The 25,063-nt window shown below is 43.4% G+C and overlaps 1 protein-coding gene across 3 annotated transcripts in view; it reads right to left on the bottom strand.

The window, feature by feature from the left end:
• The window catches only part of GALNT15 (polypeptide N-acetylgalactosaminyltransferase 15), a 43,867-nt gene extending 19,044 nt beyond the window's left edge, over nucleotides 1-24,823 (bottom strand). Inside the window, exons 1-4 of one of the 3 annotated variants that reach the window (XM_084620999.1) lie at nucleotides 24,784-24,823; nucleotides 20,962-21,522; nucleotides 15,285-15,451; nucleotides 13,246-13,450 (exon numbers count right to left, since the gene is read on the bottom strand). In XM_084620999.1, the coding sequence (XP_084477125.1) occupies nucleotides 13,246-13,450; nucleotides 15,285-15,451; nucleotides 20,962-21,521 (932 nt within the window). In that variant the 5' untranslated portion in view covers nucleotide 21,522; nucleotides 24,784-24,823. Of the gene's footprint in view, nucleotides 1-13,245; nucleotides 13,451-15,284; nucleotides 15,452-20,961; nucleotides 21,696-21,716; nucleotides 22,041-24,783 lie in introns of those variants that run through there. The other 2 variants (XM_084620998.1, XM_084621000.1) reach the window with 2 other exon arrangements.
• Between the last annotated feature and the right edge of the window lie 240 nt (nucleotides 24,824-25,063).

A 25,063-nucleotide genomic window follows, 5' to 3' on the forward strand; every position in this document is an offset into this window, starting at 1 on the left:
TAACAACAATTTTATGAATAATTGGTGATCTACATTGTAGAACCAAATGAAGAGATCCAGATTGTTAGAAGATAAATTAACTTCTTTTAACAATTTTGAAGCCTTTGGACCCGGCTCCACAAACTCTCCGTGTTGTAATGCCTAACACCTAGAAAAATCATAGGAACCACACTGTGATTCACAAAGCCTGAGTTAGGTGCCTAGGCTCCCTCTACAATATGTGGGGAGAGATAGGTACCTTAGAATGTGAGCTACAAAATCCAGCATGCCAGGAGGCGTGATGCCTAACCTTGCCAATGAGAGATGTCGACCAGAGGGATGTGTCCTACACCCCGTCTGCCTCATGAAGACAGGTGCCTCCATAATGCCTAGATTTAGTCACCTCTCTCGGCTAGCAATCCATGAACCAGGAGAAGATAGGTGCTCCTCTGCCAAACACGCTTCTGGGGTCCAATCCAGCAGACATGCTCAGAGGCTGCCTAATGCCACACAAAATGAAGAGGCTCACCTTTATAACTTTTAGCCCAGTACTTAGGGTACGCTTCCAGGATGTAGGAGGCCACAGGTTGAAGTCCCTCCTCCACCTGATGAAGAGAAGGGATTTGAATAGGGTTCTACCACCTCTCAGGAGAGTGTCTAAGCCACTGGATTATAGATTAGTCTGATGTGGATCTCCCTCAATCTCTTCTATGAAAGTTGTTCCACTTGATTAATTAATTAAATACTAATTGAGCACCAGAAAGATTGATAATGACTCTATAACCTGGTAGCTAGGGCTCTCAGCTGAGAGGTAGCACATCCCTGTGTAGATCCTTTCACCTCACCAGGCAGAGGGGGGATTTAAACTGGGAGGTCTCTCACATCCCAGGTGAGTACCCTAACCACCTGGCTAAAGGTTATAAGGGAGGTTCCCCGTCCAGCTCTTTTGTATGGAGTTAGGCAGCCTCTGAGCATGCCTACAGGATTGGGTCCCTGAGGCAAATTAGGAGTTTCCCCACCTATCTTCTCCCAGTCTAGGGATTGCACTGAGGGTTAGACAGGAGATGGGCATCCAGACACCTAGAGGGAGGCAGTAATACACATGTCCAGAGGCAGAAACATAGGCACATAGGGAACTTTTACTGCAAAAGCTTAGGCGCTGAGTGAGTTTGGATGCTTACAGGGTTAAGCAGTAGCTGAGCAGGTGGCTTGTGGATTGCAGCGATGCCTAAAAATTGAATTTAGGTGCCTAAATCTGGGGTTTAGGCACCCAAGAACCTTAGTGGATCTGTGTTTCTGTTCCTAAGTCAGTATTTGAGTATATAGTGTCCAGTAATAGAGGGAAATATCCCATGATGATAGATTTGAATCTAAAATAAGGGTTGAGGGAGAGGTGCATCCAGAAAGAGGTCTAGTGTGAGATATTTTGACTGCTAAGGGATGAGAAAACCCTGCCTTCCTATACTCGAAACATGGAGTCTGTGCCTTTTTACAGTCAAACCTTCCACAAAAGACATAACCAGGCTAATTTTTTCTCCATTTGGTGTTCTCAGGGGCCAAGCATCAAACCTACTTGATATGCTTTTCCCATATGCAAAAAATCAGCTATATCCTCTCAGTCTGAATTAATTGTATTTTAGATTAAGGGCTGTGTGGTGGGCTATCTACCTCATATTGGCACTGAAAGGGTTAACTGGAGCTAGAGAGCTCAATTAAGGCACCTGCTTGCACCTGGAGGGAGGGCTAGGTCCAATTGAAGAGGAGGCCCAGCTGGGGGAGAAGCTGAGTCTTCATAAAGGAAAGGACCACAGAGTAGTGGAAAAAGCCCAGGGAGAATACCTAAGTGAGAGGTAGTTGGGAGTTTTCTCTCTTGGGCTACAGGCAGACAGATGGCTGGGAGGCCTGAAGCTTGCAGCCAGAACTAGAGGGGCCTGAGCCAGGAAGAAATCTGAGAGCCCACACTCTGAAATAAGAGCCAAAAAGAACTTCACAATCATTAGGATGAGTCATTTCAAGAAGTCCTGAGAAAGGAGGGCATGGGACCTGGAAAGTTAGCCCAGGAAGCTGAGGGTGTTAGGCCTGGCCACCTGAGGCTAGGAAAACCTTGTGTGTGGACAGTTAAAAGGCAAAGGCTACAAGAGCTGGTGATTCTCACTGCATTGGGCCCAAACAATGGTTTAATATGGAGCTGTGACTGATGGAGTACCAAGATGTCAGGAGATGTGGGTTCTCCCTTCATGACAGGGTTTAGCAAAGTACTGGCAGCTGAGTTTGACTAGAACTACTTGTGTGGGGATTTCCTTGGATGGTCTATGTTGAAGATCCCAGCTGAGGACCTGTGGGCCTTAGTAATTCCCCAGGAAGAGGGGTGGAAGAGAATGGAACTTTAGGTATCTTTTTATGTAGACTTGGGACAGCAGTCCTTTGGAATAGGAGAGACTTTAAAATGACATGCCTGGAGGGTCAAGTTGCAAGGAGAGGCAGGACTGGAGTGACTGTCAGCAAGGGGTACGAGAGAAGAAAGCAACTGTGCCACCATCAGCTACAAATGGGCACAGTAGCAGTGAGTCCATTCTTCTACAAGAAATAACCAAAGCCAGATCTTCATGATAGAGCACAGTATGTGCATCGTCTGCAACAGGCTGCCACAAAATGGCAGCTCCAGCAGACTCCTGAGATTTAAAGGTGCAATACACAAAACAGTAATAATTACATAGCTATGAAACTATATATTATTCTTGATCTGGAAGCAGACTGAAATATAGGCTGGTGTAGGATGAAACTATCTGAGGGGCATCTGAACTGTTTTCCAAAACACTGTACGGGTTGTTATATTAGTCATCCCTGAACAACTGAAATGTCAAGAAAGTCTTTACAAATCAAAGATACATTCTTCAAGGAAAGACAATATATTGTAACTAACATAAGAATGGCCATACTGGGTCAGACCAATGGTTCATCTAAACCAGTATCCTGTCTTCTGACAGTGGCCAGTGCTAGATGCTTTAGAGGGAATGAACAGAACAGGACAATTATTGAGTGATCCATCCCCTGTCATCCGGTCCCAGTTTCTAGCAGCCAGAGCTTTAGGGACTCCCAGAGCATGAGGTTGCATCCCTGACCATCTTGACTAATAGCCATTGATGGACCTATCCCCCATTAACTTATTTAATCCTTTTTTTAATCCAGTTACACTTTTGGCCTTCACAGTATCCCCTGGTAATGGGTTCCACAGGTTGACTGTCTGTTTGTGAATGAGTACTTATGTTTGTTTTAAACCTGCTGTCTATTAATTCCATTGGGTGACCCCTGGTTCTTGTGTTATGTGAAGGGGTAAATAACACATCCTTATTCACTTTCTCCACATCATTCATGATTTTGTAGACTTCTATTGCATCCCTCCTTAGTCATCTCTTTTCAAAGCTGAACAGTCCCAGTCTTATTAATCTCTCCTCACATGGAAGCTGTTCCATGTGTTCCTAATAATTTTTGTTGCCCTTCTCTGTATATTTTCCAAGTCTAATACATCTTTTTTTAGATGTGGTGACCAGAACATCACACAGTGTTCAAGGTGTGGGCGTACCTTGAATTGATATAGTGGCAATATGATATTTGCAGTCTTCTTATCTATCCCTTTCATAATGGTTCTTAACATTCTGTTAGCTTTTTTGACTGCTACTCCACACTGGATGTTTTTAGAGAACAATCCACAATGACTCCAAGGTCTCTTTCTTGAGTGGCAACAGCTAATTTAGACCCCATCATTTTGTATGTATACATAATTTGGGATTATGCTTTTCAATGTGCATTACTTTGCATTTATCAACATTAAATGTCATCTGCCATTTTGTTGCCCAGTCACCCTGTTATGTGAGATCCCTTTGTAACTCTTCACAGTTAGCTTTCGACATAACTATCTTGAGTAATTTTGTATCATCTGCAAACTTTGCCCTGATCTACACTACAAGTTTAGATCGAATTTAGCAGCATTAGGTTGATTTAACCCTGCACCTGTCCATACGACCAAGCCTGTTTTGTCGACTTAAAGGGCTCTTAAAATCGATTTTTGTACTCCTCCCCAGAGAGGGGAATAGCGCTAAAATCGACCTCGCTGGGTTGAATTTGGGGTAGTATGGATGCAATTTGACGGTATTGGCCTCCAGGATCTATCCAGAATGCTCCACTGTGACTGCTCTGGACAGCACTCTCAACTCAGATGCACTGGCCAGGCAGACAGGAAAAGCCCCGGGAACTTTTGAATTTCATTTCCTGTTTGGCCAATGTGGCGAGCTGATCAGCACAGGTGACCATGGAGTCCCAGAATCGCAAAAGAGCTCCAACATGGACTGAATGGGAGGTACTTGATCTGATCACTGCATGGGGAGAAGAATCCGTGCAGGCAGAACTCCGTTCCAAAAGATGAAATGCCAAGGGCATGATGGACAGAGGCTACAACAGGGACACACAGCAGTGCCACGTGAAAGTTAAGGAGCTGAGGCAAGCCTACCAAAAAACAAAGGATGCAAATGGTCACTCCGGGTCAGAGTCCCATACATGCCGCTTCTATGATGAGCTGCATGCAATTCTAGGTGGGGCCCCTACCACTACCCCATCACTGTCCGTGCACCTGCAAGGGGGGAGTCTCATGCTACAGGGATGAGGATTTTGTGGATGAGGAAGAGGAGGAGGAGGAGGAGGAGGTTGAGGATAGTGCACAGCAGGCAAGTGGTGAATCCCTTCTCCCCAGCAGCCAGGAACTGTTCATCACTCTGGACCCAATACACTCCCAAGGCGGGCTCCCGGACCATTAAACCGGAGAAGACACCTCTGGTGAGTGTACCTTTGTAAATATAATACAGGGTTTAAAAGCAAGCATGTTTAATGATTAATTTGCCCTGAAGACTTGGGATGCATTCACAGCCAGTACAGCTATTGGAAAAGTCTGTTCACGTGTCTGGGGATGGAGTGGAAATCCTCCAGAGACATCTCTATGAAGCTCTCCTGGAGGTACTCTAAAAGCCTTTGCAGAAGGTTTCTGGGGAGGTCAGCCTTATTCTGTCCTCCATGGTAGGACACTTTTACCATGCCAAGCCAATAGCAAGTAGTCTGGAATCATTGCAGAACGAAGCATTGCAGCGAATGGGCCCAGGCTTTGTTGGCATTCAAGCAACGTCCATTCTTTATCTCTTTGTGTTAGCCTCAGGAGAGTGATATCATTCACGGTCACCTGGTTCAAATACAGGAAATTTGTTTAAGGGAACAGTCAGAGGTGCCCGTTCCTGCTGGGCTGTTTGCCTTTGGCTGAAAAGAAATCATCCCCGCTGTTGGCCACGCTGTGGGGGGAGGCCCTTTCATGCTGAGCTGTTTGTGTTTGGCTGACAAGGATCTTCCCTGATACTAGCCATGTGGTGGGGGGCGGGGGGTGAAGTGATCATCCTAGAGAATTGGGGGGGGTTGGGTTGTGCTTTACATTCACCCTAAAACTGCAGTCCCTCCTTTTAAATGGCCAACCCAACGAGCTTTGCTTGGTATGGGAAAGGAGGGCGTTGCTGTTTGAAACCGTTCCCACATGTTATGAAGATTGAAGAAGACGAAACCCTTTGCCTTACCATGACTGCCTGCAAGCCGAATACTGTTGCCCGGCTGAGCGTGTGTGATGTCTCACACCAAACCGGCAGGCTCTCAATATAAGAGGCAAAATGCGACCTTGTACCAAAAGCTCATGTGCTATATAATGTGAATCACTTGATTCAGTGTGAAATAGTCTTCCCTTTGTTCTCTAAAATGTATCTTTTTAAATACTACTCTCCCTTTTTTCCTCCTACAGCTGCAAATGTTTCTACGCTCCCCCTATCATCTCCGTCCCAGAGGCTAGCACAGATTAGAAGGCGAAAAAAACGCACTCGCGATGAAATGTTCTCAGAGCTCATGCAGTCCTCCCGCACTGAAAGAGCTCAGCAGAATGTGTGGAGGCAAACAATGGCAGAGACCAGGAAAGTGTTAAATGAATGCAATGAGAGGAGGGAGGAATGTGGTGAGAGGAGGCAGGAGCATGATGAAAGGAGGCAGGATGCAATGCTGAGTCTAATGGGGGAGTAAACTGACACGCTCAGGTGTCTGGTGTAGCTGCAGGAAAGGCAGCATGAGCACAGACCACCACTGCAGCCCCCGTATAACTGCCTGCCCTCCTCCCCAAGTTCCATATCCTCCTCACCCCGATGCCCAATAACGGATGGGGGGGTTAGGGGGGAGGCTACGGGCACCCAGCCACTCCACCCCGGAGGATTGCCCATGCAATAAAGGCTGGCATTCAAGAAGTTTTGAACTGTAGTATGGCCTTGTCCTTCCCTTCTCCCTCATCCACCACCCCACCCAGTGCTTCCCTCCTCACCCACCCCTCCCAGGCTATCTTGCGAGTTTTCCCCCTATTTGTGTGATGAATTAATAAAGAATGCATGATTTTGAAACAATAATGACTTTATTGCCTCTGAAAGCGGTGACTGAAGGGGGGAGGTTGGTTGGCTTACAGGGAAGTAGAGTCAACCAAGGGGGCAGGTTTTCATCAAGGACAAACAAACAGAACTGTCATACCGTTGCCTGGCCAGTCATGAAACTGGTTTTCAAAGCTTCTCTGATGTTCAGGGTGCCCAGCTGTGCTCTTCTAATTGCCCTCGTGTCTGGCTGTGCGTAATCGGCCACCAGACGATTTGCCTCAACCTCCCACCCCACCATCTCCCCCTATAAACATCTCCCACCCCATAAACATCTCCCCCTTACTCTCACAGATATTGTGGCGCACACAGCAAGCAGCAATAACAATGGGAATATTGGTTTTGCTGAGGTCTAACCTGGTCAGTAAACTGTGCCAGCGAGCTTTTAAACGTTCAAATGCCCATTCTACCACCATTCTGCTCTGGCTCAGCCTATAGTTGAACTGCTCCTTACTACTGTCCAGGGTGCCTGTGTATGGTTTCATGAGCCATGGCATTAAGGGGTAGGCTGGGTCCCCAAGGATAACTACAGGCATTTCAACATCCCCAACGGTAATTTTCTGGTCTGGGAAGTAAGTTCCTTCCTGCAGCTGTTCAAACAGACCAGAGTTCCTGAAGATGCGAGCGTCATGCACCTTTCCTGGCCATCCCATGCTGATGTCTGTGAAACGTCCCTTGTGATCCACCAGTGTTTGCAGCACCATTGAAAAATACCCCTTGCGGTTTACATACTGGCTGCCAAGGTGGTCCGGTCCCAAGATAGGGATATGCATTCCGTCTATTGCCCCAGTTAGGGAACCCCATTGCAGCAAAGCCATCCACTATGACCTGCACATTTCCCAGAGTCGCTACGCTTGATAGCAGCAGCTCTGTGATTGCATTGGCTACTTGGATCACAGCAGCCCCCACAGTAGATTTACCCACTCCAAATTGATTCCCGACTGACTGGTAGCTGTCTGGCATTGCAAGCTTCCAGAGGGCTATCTCCACTTGCTTCTTAACTGTGAGGGCTGCTCTCATCTTGCTATTCTTGCGCTTCAGGGCAGGGGAAAGCAAATCACAAAGTTCCATGAAAGTGCCCTTACGCATGCGAAAGTTTCGCAACCACTGGGAATCATCCCAGACCTGCAACACTATGCGGTCCCACCAGTCTGTGCTTGTTTCACAGGCCCAGAATTGGTATTCCATGGCATGAACCTGCCCCATTACCACCATGATGTCCAAATTGCCAGGGCCCGTGCTTTGAGAGACGTCTGTGTCCATGTCCTCATCACTATCGTGATCGCACTGTCGTAGCCTCCTTGCCTGCTTTTGCAGGTTCTGCACATACTGCAGGATAATGTGCGAGGTGTTTGCAATGCTCACAACAGCAGCAGTGAGCTGAGCAGGCTCCATGCTTGCCTTGGATTGGCGTCTGCAGGAGAGCAGAATTGCAGTGGAAGCGGTGGATGACGACAGATGCCATGAGAATAGATATTTATACAGAATGACGAGAGGACCTGGGAGGTGGATTCATAGCACCGGGAGAGTGGAGTTGCAGCGGAAGCGGTGGAGGACGACGGTTAGCACCGTACACATTTCCCGAGGAAGAACACAAGTACCCGGGAGCACATGACAGACAACATGGAGAAATTAACTATGGAGACAAGAGCAGCAGAGCAGAGTTGCAGCGGAAGCGGTGGATGATGACGACGGTTAGCAGTCCTACTGCACCGTCTGCTGACAGCAGTATGGCCTCTGCATGGAAAAAGGCGCGAAACAATTGTCTGCCGTTGCTTTCACGGAGGGAGGGGCAACTGACGACATGGACCCAAAACCACCCGTGACAATGTTTTTGCCCCATCAGGCATTGGGAGCTCAACCCAGAATTCCAATGTGCAACAGAGACTGCAGGAACTGTGGGATAGCTACCCACAGTGCAACGCTCCGAAAGTCAACGCTAGCCACGGTACTGTGGACACACTCCGCCAGCTTAATGCGCTTAGTGTGGAAATATGCAATCAACTTCTGTAAGATTGACCTAATTTCATAGTGTAGACATACCCTTTGCCACCTTACTGTTTACCCCTTTTTCCAGATCATTTATGAATATGTTGAATAGCACTTGTCCCAGTACAGATCCTTGGGGGACCGCACTATTTAGCTCTCTCTATGGTGAAAACTGACCCTATTCTCATTATTCTTACCCTTTGTTTCCTATCTTTTTACTGCTGCACTGTTTCATAGTAAATCTATGGTTCAGATTTATGGTTCAAAGAATTCATCCTAAACAAGTCTTACTTGAGGGTGTGTGCACATGGTAATTATTTTAGGAAGATTTTGTAGTTTCTGGGGAAAGAATTTTGATAAGGTTATCAACTAAAGCCCGAAAACCAAAAAATAACACAAACTAGTCAAGTACCCCTGCTAAGTGAATTCAGTAATCCAATAAGGTGTATAGTGATCCTTTTTCAATAAGGATGGAAAGAGCTCTATAATAATGTTTCCTTTCTCTAGAACCTTTTATATCAAGGTATTCCAAAGGGCTACATAACCTTAGGCAGGATGTTTTTCTGGGTGAGCCATAGGGTGGTGACTTGGGAGCCCTGGGTTCCATTCCTAGCTCTGCCATGGGCTTCCTTAGAAAAATTCACTTCACTTCCCTACTTCCTCATCTGCGAAATGGGAATAACACGGTTTATCTGCCTCAAATGGGTATTTGTAAAATGCTTGAAATCCTTGGGGAAAGGAACTATTTAATCAACAAATAATATGTTATATTCATGGATGAAGCTGGCAGTCACACCTATAGTTTAGCTTACCTAACATTTTGCTATTGAAACTTACATATAAGGAGCACTTTGATGATCCTGACTGAAATGTAGCCCTCTCTGAGATGGAATTCAGTGGCACACAGTAACACAACCCAACATCTGAGGACAGGAAATGGAAAATGACACCTCTAGCTAAATCTTTAGGGAAATGTAGGCAGGCACTAGGCAGCATGACATTGGCATTTGTGTGGGGTAGTAGAGTTACCAGCATGATACCTGAGGGCATTGTACTGTGGAAATTAGTTTATCTTGGATGAAACAAATTATACTTGTCTTAGTTAAAGATCCCATGGCATTTTCCCCAAGAAATAAGGTTACGATTGATATCCTGCATAAATTCCAATTCTATTACTTACACACTGCCTACAAGTCAGTGGAACTGCAGGTGTACAGCAGGTCTGAAAATCAGGTGTCCAAGGTGAGCACCTAACAACTGAGGCATCCTAAAGTTAGTGGGCACTTTTGAAAACAATTGGCCTGATTCATCAGATCCACTTCCTGGAGCAACTAAGTATTTCTTAGGGGTCTGCCATCCATCCTCATGGAGTCTTGGAGAATGGGAACCTTTCTATATATAGAACCTATCAATATTCTCTATTTTAATGCTTAAAAAGTCTACAGAAAAGGATATGATTCCATATGGAGGTTTTTTTTTTAATAATTTCTATACAAACCTACTGGTTTCATACCTGTTAAATTGTATAGGTCTTTGCCATAAGAGACTGGGGCCTTGTCTTACTCTGAGGTTTTATCAACTGGTGTAGATACACCAATATAGCTACACTAATTCAAGCCCTCAATGTAGAAGCCTTGCACCAACATAAACTGTGATTTGCTCCCGATTTGAAACTTGTACAGTTGCACCAGAGCAGCTAGAACTGTGTAGTTGTACTGGTGTCTAAAACCCCCAGTGCAGAAAGTGAGCTGGGTTGGGATTACCATGTAATTAGTCAGTATTTTATATGACAAGGAATCTGTGCTTACCTGTATTAGGTTACTATTTTCACCAGCTCCTACTGCGTTAGGATAATAAATGCAACTCGGGAGACCTGCATTCATAGTAACGTTTCGAAGCTGTATTAAGTTAATGTTCAGTTGTAAACTTTTGAAAGAACAACCATAATGTTTTGTTCAGTTATGAACAACCTCCATTCCCGAGGTGTTCATAACTCTGAGGTTTTACTGTAAGTGTAAAGTATTATGAAACCATCTTTCTGCTGCTTATTCTTCAAACTTGCTTTTTGCAACATGATTGATTCACGAATGTGTTTGGAGTCTTGGGACTGCATGATTTTCACAAACATCTGAAATTGTTTGCTTATGACTATTTCCTTGATATCAGAAATCGAAAACCAAAAGTATGATGCTGTTGCCAGAAGCCTGTATTTTGTATTTCAAAAGGAATAACTTAACTCAAGTTGAAGCTGTCTGTGTAGATAAAGTATCTGATTCTGCCTTCATGTTGGATATTATATTAATATCACATTTGTCTCCCTGTAATAAGTTAGTTTGTATATATATATATAAACATTTGTTTTGTTCTTTCTTTTCCTTTTTAACATTAGATCTAGGAGAGCATTGGATTGTTATTGGTTGGAACTCCTGCAAAGGTTCAGACATCAGAAAGGCAGTATATAACCCGGGCAGTTGCTGAGTCACTTTCTGTAGCTGATGAAGTGCTCTCCTACGCTAAAGCACTTTCTTTTACAGCTAAAGTGAGTGAGTGACAACTTAATTAGTGCACAATGAGGAAAAGAGGTGGGTGTTTCGTGAGTCAGTGAAACTTTGTTTTCTGCTTCACTATTGTATAAGGAGGTGAATATAGATTCAATTTCACAGTCCCTCACCTGCTTAATGAATTCAAGTTTATTATACTAATGCCTTGCACTTCTATAGCACCTTCCATCCAAGCACCTCAAAGACTTTATGAAAAATAATGACATAACTTCCCCCGCACCATCACCTCCATCGGATAGATGGCATTATCATCATTTTACAGATGGGAACAGTGAGACGTGGTGAGGTTAATGATTTGCCAACTCTCTTAGCAAGTCAATGCAGAACCAAGACTAGAACCCAGCTCTCCTGACTGACAACCCTGTGTCTTAACTACTACAAAATTCTCCCTTGCTTGGAGTAGGAACACTTCTGCTATGGTATTTAGAAAGAGATGATTTGGGCCACCACTGTTTTCCAAATCAGGCTACATTTCTACTCATGGGCCGCAAATCCTGCAGCCTTTATTCAGGACTGAAATCCTGGTTCCCTGTGCAAAACCAGAGTAAACAATCAGCACATTGGCTCTGCACAAGGGTTGTTGGTGTGTGCTGTAGGGGTCAGAAGCCTTTCCCATGGGGCACAAGGCACCAGTGAAGCTGCTCCATGATCACTGTGGAAGCCTTGGGGTGACAGTAGCATTGGTGGCTTCCTCACTCTCTTGCCATGGGGAATGTTAGCCAGTGAATCAGTGTGGCATGAATTTGTGCCATTGGATCCATGGGCCATGCTTCCTCTCCTGCTCTTGTAATTTCCCTATGAAGTGGCATGTGAAAATCTTCCATGGAGCAGTGTGTCACTGTGACACTCCTTTAAGGGTTTCTGTAGCTCTTTTAGGGTACATCTACATTGCAATCAGGAGATATGATTGCAGCATGTGCAGACATTGGATACTAGGTCAAAGCCAGCTTGAGTCACAAGAGCAATGAAGCTTCAACAGCGTGGGCCAAAAATAATCCAGAAGACAAAGCAATCTGCTTTTACTGGGAGACCCTTTTAGAAAAGGGCAGACATGGAATCCTAGAACAGTATTCTATTCCACATACTTACAGCGTCTTTCATTTTGCGTTTGAACAATGCAATCATCTCTAAAAGCGAACATGAATGAATTTAAAAGCAGATATTGTTAGCAGTAAAAGCAGCCTGTTTCATTGCCTGGGAACAACCTTGTTTGCATCTTCTTACTATGGTTACTTACTGATCTAGTAAGTGTTTTAAAGGAGGCATTATATTTTTCTTTTCAAAATACACCCACACTGCCTCAGCAATTCATTGTATTACAAACAGTCTTAGTTTACTGTTATGTTACAGAATTTAATGTTCAAACATTTACTTTTCAGTGGCTTCAGAATTCTCTCTTTATTAAGGGGTATGTACTTACTGCATATGATTCTTGAAACACTTCGGTAACCTAACCTCTTTGTGATGCTTGGTGATTGCTGAATGCTGATCACAGCCAGGCTTTATCTCTGTTTGTCTTTGTGAACTTGGTGTTGGTGAAATAGCTAGGATTTAGGCAGCCCAAAAAGTCTTCTGTTTTTCCATGGATCAACCACAGGTACAACGTGGGAGAAAGCAGTGCAGCCCTTCCCACCCTGCCCCGTCAATGTGCATCAGCTGTGATCTGACAGGAGCAGCTCACAGGAGGAGAAGGTAATCCAGCCTCTGGGCCTATTCAATCCTTGGCCTCACTACTAAGACTGCCAACAAGTGTAGCAAATAATGCCAACTCTTGTAGCAGTTTTTCTGATGGATGCTTGTCATCTGTTGCTTGCTGTCTGGGATTGCCAACTCATTTCATGTTGGCCACCATATGCTTCAATACTAATGCATTTCAGACACTACAGACACAGGCTGTATTCCCTCTAGGCAGCCCTAGAGAGAAAGGGTTTGGTAGTGTGTCTTATTAAGTGCCTGATCTGTCTAGTCTCCTAAATTTCAGGTTAATGCACATGGAGTAAAAGTAAAATAACACAGTATGGATAAAGGGATGAAGAGACCATGAAAACCCAAGGTAAAAATGAATTTTAAGAGATCACAAGTGTTGTCCTATTATCAGGAATTAGTATAAACTTGTGCATTATGAACAATATAAATAGTTCAAGGATCACAGTTCTTCATGGTGACACACTCCCTTCTAACAAGCATCTAAACATTTTGTACACTAAGCCCAAAGGGATATTTACCTGTCAGTGGCTAGTCTGCCCAACAGGGGTTCTAACCAGCCTGTGTGACACTCACAGTGGGAGTCCATGAAGACCAGCACATCCCCAGTTGCCCGTGCAGCTCCCAACATACGACCCTGGATGACCCCGAGCCTCTTGTTGCTCCTGATCAATTTCACACCATCCAGCTTGGAGATGTATTCACTTAGGGCTGACTTCAGATGCCCTGCAATAAATATAATAATCATTCAGATTTTAGTGCTGATTCAATCGATCACCAAAAAAAACAAAACAAAAACCAAAAATAGTTTGTGGCAAAAATGGTACTCCCCAGTTAGTAAAATGATTTTTGGGTTAGCTTTGTTTTCATCCTTCTCATTCATGCAGGGAGTAAAGGGGAGCAAAGCCTCATCTCCAACTCCTATTTAGCTAAGTCAGACCTTTCTAGCTTGCAGTTCTGGGCATGGGGGCTGTGCTGAGCCACCCCTTTCTTCCCCCTTCCTTCTCACCCACCCCCCCCCCCCCACTGTGAGGAAATTGGGTAGGTAATGATGGAACCATGGTTTTGCCTCCCCACAAGTCAGCCAGGAGAATTGGCTGGGCATACTGGAAGGCATGTGCAGGCCCCTGGAAAGGAGTGCAGTACACTACTCTCCCCACGTGACATCATTGTGAAAGGGGAGAGTTGGGAAGGAATGATGACTTTCTCAGTCACAGTTCCTCTTGAGGCTACTCCTTGGGCAGTGAATCTTAACCACCAATTTATATGCCAAGGTCACAATCTAGCATTTTATTTTTAATGTGGTGTTGGTTTAAAAACAGACGCAAGGTGAAGTGAATTTAGAACTTGTAATAGATGTTGGACTAACACAGTTGTGGAGACTGAAGTCCTCTGTTTCCAATAGGGACAAGCCAGGAGTAATGTGACCTTCCCTTACATTTCCCTTATGTGTCCTTCCATTATAGACTGGAAGAACAAACTCTGAGGTGAGAGTATAATTTACTAGCAGTGAAGAATCCATGTTGTCCCAGAAGCAATCTATGGAAGAAGATCTCCCGGCAAGCAGTGTTATCAGAAACGATGCGTGGGGAGGGGGAGAAACATGGGTCACATGCCCCCCAGATTTGCTACTTGGCTTGTACTGAACATGTTCACATGGACTGAGCATGCTCAGTAACATTTGCTAAAGCCACTGCTCTCCCTCTGCCCTCCCCACTGTCAGCAAGTATGGGTCATCTCTGAGTGTTACCACCAGCTTTCCCCAAATTATCACAAGTCTCATGACATCTGTTCTTTTTCTTAAAGTTGCAGCTCCTGGAATTCTGTAAGAATCTCAGCTTTCATTGGGAAAAAGTTGTTCTGCATTTGGAAAGAAGCAGGATGATGCACTTTGTGTCACATGAGGATGAGGAGATACTTTCCAGTCCATTAGTAACTAAGGTGTCTTTAAGCAGCATCTACTAGGGATAAACATCTTTAAATCAGCAGGCCCGGATTACTTGCCCCCCATGGATTTTAAAAAAGGCTGGCCATTTTCATTTAAAAAATTAGCACTATCCAATATTTTAAAAGCACACATTAAATGGATTGAGAACTGGCTAACTGAGGCATTTCAAAAAGTAGTTGTAAATGGGGAGTCATCATCAAATGGGGGTGTTTCCCAGTTTGAGGTCCACCATTATTCAGCCCCTTTATCACTGATCTGAAAGTAAAATATAAAATCACTGGTGATTAAAATTTGTGGTTGACACAAAGATTGGTGGAGTGGGACGTAATGACTAGGACAGGGCAGTCATGCAGAGCAATCTGTTTGGTGAACTGTGTTTAAAAATAAAGGCTTTAAAACTATTGGAAATGACAGGAAAACAAACACTTTCAAACGTAGGATGAAGCTGAATTGTAGGGGAGGAAAAGTAAAATTTGGCAACCAGTTTTCTCTATATTTAGCTTGCTTTTGGAGGATCCTTCTAGTTCCATTCTCCCTGACCCTGCCATGCAGTATTATAATTTCCTTCCAAGAGCTTGAAAATAGAATTTAGGGAGAGCAAAAGGGAGCTACCTTGTTGACTGAGGTCATCGACAAGGATAATTTCCTTCAGAGAGGCCCTTGGGGCTGTATCCATAACACTGTGCACAGTTCTCAAGAGAGTAGACCAGGCTTCATCATGGAAACAGATGATGACACTAGCAGTAGGAAGGTTGGGGTCATAGTCCTGTTGCAGACAGCTGTATGTGATAGAATGAGAGCGGCACAATATGGAAGGTTGCAACACTTCTTTTTTGTTTACTTATTATTATGAACACATCCATTTCTCTGAGGCTGAAAGTCACAATCTACCCTTACTTCATTGCAGACAGCTCAAAATCTTTGCTCAGGGTGAAGTGATGGTTAAAAAAGCAAACAAAATGTTAGGATATCTAATGAATGGGATAGAGAATAACAGTGAAAATATTGTAATGGCGTTATAGAGAACAATAGTTTGCCCTCACCTGGAACATAGTGCTTGGTTCTGGTCATCCTACTTTGAAAACGACAGAGCTGAAATAGAAAGGGTCCAGACAGACAACAAAAAGGATTGGAAGCATGGAAAGACTTTAAAGATGTGGCAAATAAGGAATAAGATAGAAATTAATTAATTAATGACAGGTTTCAGAGTAGCAGCTGTGTTAGTCTGTATCCGCAAAAAGAACAGGAGTACTTGTGGCACCTTAGAGACTAACAAATTTATTAGCACATAAGCTTTTGTGGGAAGTGGTCTGTAACCCACGAAAGTTTATGCGCTAATAAATTTGTTAGTCTCTAAGGTGCCACAAGTACTCCTGTTCTTTTTTAAATTAATTAATGTTATAGAGGAGGTCAGTCTGATGCGCCTATTTTCCTATTCTCACAAAACAAGAACAATTTATTTGTCTGTTCCTTGAAAATCAACAACTTTTAAATGGATACTACTAATTTACACAATGCATAATAAGCCCGTGTAACTCATTGCCACATGATATTATTGAAACTTAGTATGATCAAAGGAAGATCAGATGTTTATATGGATAATGAAAACATTTATAGTTACATTACATAGGTTAAATATATTTTTTTTCTAAAAAGGGTATACATTCAAAAAGGGTTATGGTTCAGGGCATAAGCCATCCATTGATGGATGGAGGTTAAGCAGAAACTCTCTGAGTGGGCAGATTATTCCATAATTGTCTACTTCAAGATTTCTTGCTCCTTCCTTTCAGGTTTTTGGTACTGGCCAGTTTCAGAGACAGGATTTCTGACCAGAAGGCTCACTGTTCTGATCTGGTGTGGCATTCCCACATCGGGTATATTCCTGATCCTGTTGACGTTAATGGGAGTTTTGCCATTGAATTCAATGAGGCTAGAATTTCACTCATGAAAGTCACACATTGGGCCAAATTAGTTAACAAATTAACAATAGTTGGGCCAAATTAATCTATGGTGTAACTTTATTAAAGGCAATGGGATCAATATGGCTCAGGTTTGTTTGTTTGTTTTTTTTGTTTAATATCTTTGCGTTGTCACTTAAGACAGGAGAAAAGGGATAAACCCAGTGTCTTGAAGGGGGCAATTTGTGTTTCCAAGCAGAAGAATCTGATTTAACAATTGTATTCAGAGACAGGGAAAGGAAAGCAAGAAACTGATGCCGCCTCTGAACGAGGAGCAACAAATACTGCCATAACCAACTGTGGATTTTTGCCACAATCCCATAATGCTTTCTATCTTCTAGTGTTGTCATGACAAGAAAGTTGATGCTATTTTGGGGGGTGTTGATCGAAAAAGGACTGAAAATGACTGCTCTGGACTATGAAGCCTAGCTGGTGTGGCATTCAGTTGCCATGGTGATTGGCAAGGAATTAAAAATACAAATAACTAGTCTTCAGTTAAATGAGAGGGGCTGTTGGCGCATGAAACTCCTTTTCTATACTTCGGGGCAGCTGCACAGGCTGTCAAGAAGGGGCCCATAACTGGCTGATCATTTCAAACAAGTAAAGGTCATGACTGATAAGGGACAGAGCAGAGGGGTCTAATCTGACCCATGAACAATACTGAATTGTGGTCAACACTACATGAATTCAGACAAGGCAAGGGCACTGTCAAAGGAGACTCCTGCTCGGCTTCAGAAAAATGTCTTATTGAGATTCAATTCCCAGCAGCATTTCAGTGGGAGCTGTAGTTTTGTGAGGTAATTTAAAACCTTTTAGACATTTTGTATGTTTGCATTTGCCTGGGTACATAATATTTGACATTTAAAATCCCAAGAGAGAACCACCGTGGTTTGTGGACAAGGCCCTGTCATAAAGTCAAGATGACAGGATTGACTCACCCCCACTGTCCAGGGGGATGCTAACTGCACCTTGGCAAGAAGAAAGCAGGTGTTCTCAAAGGTGGCAAATGCACCCCCAGGGGATGATACTGGAAGGGTGTTGAGCATTTGTACCTTCAGGGTCCTGGTAAACGAGAGTAGCATTAAAGTACAATTGGCCCCATTAGTGGAGGATTCCCAGCGGCTAGGCGTGGTCACCTGGCCACGCCCTCTCCCCAGCCAGAAAAGTAAATGGGATTACATGAGGTATGATTTTGTCTTATTAATAAGTTTTAGTGAGAGGGTGGAGTGCATGTTGGCAGAGATCCAGGACTTCTATTCATACATGTTTTGAAAAGTACCACCGACATGCACCAGGGATAGGCAGGAAAGACTGTGGTTGTACGGAGCAATGCTTGATGTGTAAGGTCGTGGGGTGTAGCTGCAGAGATCAAAGGGGCCACCCTCCACATTGGATGGTCGGGTCCAAGACTTTATGGACAGCACATGAGTGGCAGGCTGCAGTGAACAGCAGGCAATTTAGTTGTTCCAGTGCACTGCTTTAATGCAAAAGACAATGCAACGGTATGGTGTCAGCTCTAAGGGACAGCACTTCTAAGAGTATGTTCTATGACAAACTCCATACATCTTAAAGCTGATTTATTAGTAGATGAAATATATAGAAGTGGGGGTTTATCATTATTATTTTGCAGCATGCAAGTAAGTTAGGTGCCTCAAAATAAGTAGGTATGGTCCCTGCCACAACAGTTTACCACCTAACTTCAGACAGGCTGCAACAAAGGTAGAATTGTATAGAAATAACTCTCTGGAACATTTCTAGCTGGTTTTGGTTGGGTAATTATAGAGGGCCTGATTCACCCCTGCATTGCTCTAGTTTTCCATCCGTGTAACTCAGCTGAAATAAAAACAAATTAAAGATAATGTATATCAAACACTGTTAGCAAATATGGAAAACATCCTCTAAGTCTTGAAGTTTGTCTCCTCAAACATGGACTGCCATTTGTCTCTAGCCATGAGAAAATGACCACTGCAAAAGATATGTGAAACCTCTTGCTTGCGTAGGGCCAGATCACGTCTTTTTGGTATGCTGCACTACTCAAAGGGGATGCATCAGAGACAGTCTGCCTCAGAAAGGCAGGATGCCTCTCAGAGCTCTCCCAGTGCTCTGGGGAGCATGGAAGCTGCTATATCTCTCTAAGACTTGCTACATAACCCATCTCACATGGCTAGCCAGATCAGAGGGAGGCAGAGCCATGGCTCTACTTGCTTATTCCGGAGTCACCCCCCCCCCCCCGATGATAATTGGAGTAGCAGTGAGTTCCGGAGCTGCTATTCTGCCTTAAGGAATCCATTCAGGAAGGGGGATTGATGCTCTCTCTGTCCTCCACTACCTACTTGGCTAGGTACCAGGTAGAACCTCACCCATCAAGACCAACTGATGCACAGACTAACTACCAGTGAACTTTTCACTAGATCTTCTTAGCAGGCTATAGCCCTGTAATCTACCTGTGCCTCAGTTCCCCCATGTGCAAAATAGGAATAGTCCTTCCCTACCTCTCAGGGGTGTTGTGAGATAAAATTAATTAGTGACTGGAAGGTATTCAGATACTATGTTGATGAGGGTTATATGACTACCACGACATAAAGAGGAGAGCTTACAATCTAACCAAACAAGACGAAGTGTAGGAGGCCCAGAGATTTTCGGTTATTCTCTGCCCTTTCCCCAGTGTTAGTGGTATCATCAGCTCCTGCAGGGAATACATGAAACTGTCCACTTGAGAATACAGAATATAATAGAAAATAATGTTATCGCTTTACTAACTGAGTGGCAATGGACACCCAACAGATCAATACTTTTATAGCCCTTTGGACATGCATCAAATGCCCTGGCATTCTGTTCACATCAGGTGCACTGCAAAATATTCAGCAGTCAGGGAGCAAAGTCATTTTTAGACCAAGATTCTGCCCACAGTGACACCCAAGCAATCCTACAATAACTATACGCAGGGGTAACTCAGTGCTGAATTTGGCCCAAGTTGTTTTGCTTATTTCAGTCCCCAAACAGTCAGTGGTCCCGCACGAGTGAAATTCAGAGCAGAATCTGGGCCACTACCTACATATGAAGCACTCTGAGAACAAAGGATGGCATCAGCTGAATAGAATACAGTAAATAAATAAGTTTAAGTATATGTGCTTATTTAACAAAATACACCTAAACAAGCATAAATAAGTCCCTTATATTGGCATCTTATGGCTAGCACAATTCATCTGCATAGCTTGCCTTTCCAACAGACCAACCAGCTCCATAGTTCTCACACACCAACAGATGGCTAAATAGCACTGACTGGCCCTGGCACCTGTTAAATAAAGCAGCCAACTGCAACATTTTCCCATTCTGATATGTGCCAGCAGAGGCCGCCATACTCCTCATTAAATGAGCAGGCTAATAAATAAGTGCACTCACAGGTTGAAAAGTCAGAATTTGTTGGCTACCTGGGTGAAGTAGGACGATTGCCTCTGCCAGTGAAAGTGAAAGGGCAAGAGAGGTACATAAACAAGGAGCAAAAGAGTTTTACAAATAACATAGCCTTGTACACTAATTCATTGTATACTTAGAATCATAGAATCATAGAATATCAGGGTTGGAAGGGACCTCAGGAGGTCATCTAGTCCAACCCCCTGCTCAAAGCAGGACCAATCCCCAATTTTTGCCCCAGATCCCAAATGGCCCCCTCAAGGATTGAACTCACAACCCTGGGTTTAGCAGGCCAATGCTCAAACCACTGAGCTATCCCTCCCCCCTTGTTCTTCCCTCTCTGCTGGGACTGGAACCCCCAGAGTGACTGGTACGTTGGTCCAATAAAAGATACTACCTCACCCACCTTGTCTCTCTGGTACATTGCAGTTATTCTTCCTTCCACACCGCCTTATTGTTTTAAGAAAACTGAAATCCCCACAACAACTATAGTATTTAAGAAAGGGAGAAAATGAGACAAGTGTCTCTCATGGCTCTTGTTATAGCATTTGCTGTGCTCTCAGTATCCCCAGGGGATGATATAATGGAATGAAATGAAAGCTGTTGTACTCTAAGTTATTTTAGGAGACAGGAAGAGGAGTGTGCTTTGTCTAACTAGGATGTGTCTTGCTAGTTTGAGCTCCAATTTCTGATCTGTGTTTCAGGGTCCCAGTTTGTAGCATGGAGTTTGGGAAAGGGACATGGATTTGGGGGAATGGATATATTTCCTTATGGGGAGGACGGCTGGTTGCTCCAATGAGGAAGATGATATGAAAGAAAGGGGACAGGTTTCTCAGGGGTCAAGGGAAAGGTTTTTTAGGGGGACAATTGGGAGGGGTCAGGTTTCTCATAGGAAATAATTAGGATGTTTTACTTACAAAGGATGCCGCACCTCAGGCAGCTCCCTGCGCAGAGAAATCCGCTCACTGAGCGCTTCATTAAAGCCATGAGTTTCCAGGCCAAGGATTGCCAATTGCTCACCCCCAGCAGCCTCTTCTGAATCCTGTAGAGGAAAGGACATGAGCTGGGACTCTTGGTTTCCCCTGGGCTTGACATTAGTCTTTTCCTCCTGCCTTTTGCTCTGCTGCTTCACCATTCGGTATCCTTTTCTAGCCTTGCTGTCGTTTCTCCTGGCTATGGGTGACACAATGGCCACTAGCAGCTCGTCCTCCCGGAGGGAAATGAAAGGGGCTAACCCCACCATGGGGTAGTACTGCTGGCTCTCTTCCTGAGTCTCCAACATTTCCTGGGTTTCCGGAAAGTCCAGCTGATACCCTTCTCTGGCACTGAACTTTAATGGCTGGGATGTCCCCGCTTTGTTCAGGTCCCGGAATGGTGGATTCAGGATTGTAACCATCAGTAATAAAAAACCCAGCATCAGCAACAAGAGAAACTGAAGCTTACGTGATCCATATCTGCACCTCTTCTTCAAGAGCATACTGTTGGTGACAAAACAATACAGATGGTCATGCTAAATATCACTTGGATATTTTTTACAGCACAGCTCTCTGGTTTCTTTGCAGCAATAAACTGGTCATTACTGTTTGCTGTGAGGTTCCCCCTCCCCCTCGCATTTCATTGATGTTGTTTCATGCTTTCCCGTATATTTGTAGACAAAATCAAAAATACCTACTTATGAGAGATAACATAGATCCAATTAGATAAAGGAGATCCTTTATTATACAGAATCCCAGATTGTCTAAGAAAGAATGTATTTAGCTGACCAAAAAGCTCATTAAAAGGTGGTTTAAGTTTGATTTTCGTTTTTAATTCTGAGAAAAAGTAAAAATAAATTCCATTTTTTATAGTTTCCTTCCAGAATATTTCCTGCCACTGCAAAGTTTCCAATCGCTGCCTGGGCTGGAGTGATATTATCTTTGCAAGCAGATCTGACAGCTTCCCCTGTTTTGACGCGTCAAGTTAACTGTGATCAACAGATGAGAACTAGTCAGTCCCTGACTTTCTTTCACACATAACTACAGCACTCAGTCAAGGAACCCTTTGCCAGACATAATACAAAGCAATGTGTGTGTCTTTCTCTTGGTCCTAATGCCCTCACTGTTCTTGTCCTATCAAATCAAAACTTTGCATAGAACTGTTAGAGGTGCACTAAAAGGAGGCAAATGCTGTTTCGGGAAACAAATCAAGAAGCACACATGATTCTAGTTTAGAATATCCTTATTAAGCAGGGAATATATATAACAAACTGAATTGAACAAAGGGTTGAATGAACATGATATATTGAATGCTAAAATGTGTTTGATTCATAACATCTTGACTCTGGAATATATAGGTATTTTTATGTGTAATAAATATTTATATCTTTAGTCATTTTAGCGCTGGCAAAATGTACTGAATTATCAACCCTGGAGACTGGCGTCCCTAAATCAGATATTGCATCGGCAGTAACAGTGCAAGCTTTTCCACCAGTGGGTACTAATGTGTTGCAACCCTGATCTGGAAGGACCACCTATGGGACTGAAAGGGTAGTTGAGTCTCTGTGGCATCTTTGCTGATACTACTAACAAGGTTGGTGCTAGTTGGTGCTGACTGGGGCATTTGTTTTGTGAGACGAGAATAGGAATTGGCTGAGACTATCAACTGCACATCCCATGGAATCATGTGCCTCTCAACCTGGCAAGGCCCAAATATGGGACATCACCACAATTTTATAATGAGACTTGTGATATTTGGTAATTTTCTTAAAGCCTCAGCTCCTGGAGGCAAGTGATTATATGAGAATCTCTGCTCAGTTTTTAAAAGTGTATATTTCTAGCCCTTTTAGTTGTAGAAAAAAGCCTGAAAACATAAACTGAGTGTACCTTAAAGCTTCAGGAACCAGACAGCAAATAAAAAGAATCCAAAATTTATTATTTTAACAAACAGTCTCATGACTTTTAAGCCAATCTTACGATTTTTGGGGCCTGACATATGATGTGTTAACACTTGGGGTTCACAATATAAACTGATCCTAAATGAGGGACACAAAGACGTATTCCTGCAGGACATTTAAAATGCTACCGGATTCTTCCTTTAGTCTAAATAACCCCTTTGTTATAAACTACAACTGTTTCATGAGTCTTTGTTGCTGATGTAAATAATTTTCAACAATAAAAATGAAGGCACTAAAATGAGTGATGTCCCATTAAACAAGAAGATATGATGTAGCATCCTCTAGTGACTGGAGGCTGGCTCTTTTTAAAAGGGTGTACTATCTGCCACTTCAGAGTGCACTCCCACAGCACCCTTACACACTAGTATGCTGTATCTTGGCTCCTTCCCTATCTTAGTTGTGCTTTAAAAGGTATGCTATAGCCCAAAGCATATCTTGGGGAGAATTGGTATGTAGCCAATGTTTTGGAAGCATCACCATTGTGTGTGCCTTTTCCACTTTTACCCACATAACCAGTAACATCCCAAGCCACCATTAGTTCAGAGTTTGTCTAATGAGAAAATATTGCTCTTTTTACTGGATTTCATAGAAAACATTGTGATGTCTTCAATTCAGCTGGGAAGCATTACCAATTTGCATGAAAAAAATCTGAGTTCAAAGCCTTCATTGAAATAACAATGCATGTCAGCTACAGAAAGGCAAAATGAACCGTCAATGAAGAGACCTGTCCTAGGCAATTTGCAAAGAGCTGGCACCAGCAACTTGCAGACTATTCAATTCCATAGGAAGGGAGAAGCAAGGATTAAGGAAGAGGGGAGTGGGTGAAGTATTGTTGATTTTTCCCCCAGTTGACCTAACAAAATGCATTTATTTGATTTGTAATATATTTTTTAGCAGGTAAACCGTTATAAGATGCTGCTATAATAGCTCTGGTCAATATAATTCTGGGCTGGTGGTGGAAATCGGAGTTATAACATGACTCTGTTCTTCACTGAAATGTTGTGTAGTGCTGAACAGCTGCTGCTCATCTTTCTCTCTAGGGATAGCTGCATTTCAGTGGCAGGTAAAGTAGTCCAGTTTGCAAACACACAGATATCTTTTCTACTTTTAAATTAAAGGTTGCCAGTTAAAATTAAAGTGGAAACACATAGAGTCTAACAGATAAGTAAACCCTAGCCATTTAGAACCATGGAACTGAACAATTGAGGAAGTTATTTGTACATAGATATTTCAATATGCTCATACAGTTCACACAGTCGAGTAAATAAAATGTACATGGGTAAAATTGCACAGTCCAAAACAACCTTAATTCCTTGTCTAGCTTCAGTCTCTAAACTCAGAACTTTCTTACACACCACCACACCATAGGTTTCAGAGTAACAGCCGTGTTAGTCTGTATTCGCAAAAAGGTGGAGGAGGTATTTTTTCATGCTTTGTGTGTATATAAAAAGATTTTCTACACTTTCCATCGTATGCATCCGATGAAGTGAGCTGTAGCTCATGAAAGCTTATGCTCAAATAAATTGGTTAGTCTCTAAGGTGCCACAAGTACTCCTTTTCTTTTCACCACACCATAGTATACATTTCTAATATAATCAACAAACGCTCATAAACTGTTTACCATCCACAGAACATTTCTTAGGTCACCTCCCCAGTTTGGGTCAGAAAAATGAGCATTGTGCTTCCTGCCTTCTCTATACAACCACTGCCATGTCATTCCCACGTGTCAATTTTACTCTGGTAAGGAAGCTACTTCTATCCCATCTTACTTTCCATATGCAGTCAAGATACAGCACCATTCTCTCACCTGCTATTCCACTCAGAGGCAGAAAGGCCAGTCTTCCCAATCCCCCTGTCCTGTCCAGATGGAAAATTCAATGTATACCTTCTCTGTGTACCCTGCCAATGTGAGACAGAGGCTCCTCCTTGACATACAGACCATAAAGAATCTAGAGATGAGGTCAGCTAAAAATCATGTTCAAACAACAGGAGAGATGTTTCAGGTCTGGGAGAGAAAGAACCCAGGAGCTGTGAAATATGAGGAATGTCACTTTCTGAAAGTTAGCGGTGTTCCCAGAACAGTGTGG

This window comes from Lepidochelys olivacea (genome assembly GCF_965140295.1).
Source record: "Lepidochelys olivacea isolate rLepOli2 genome assembly, chromosome: 2".
NCBI lineage: Eukaryota > Metazoa > Chordata > Testudines > Cheloniidae > Lepidochelys > Lepidochelys olivacea.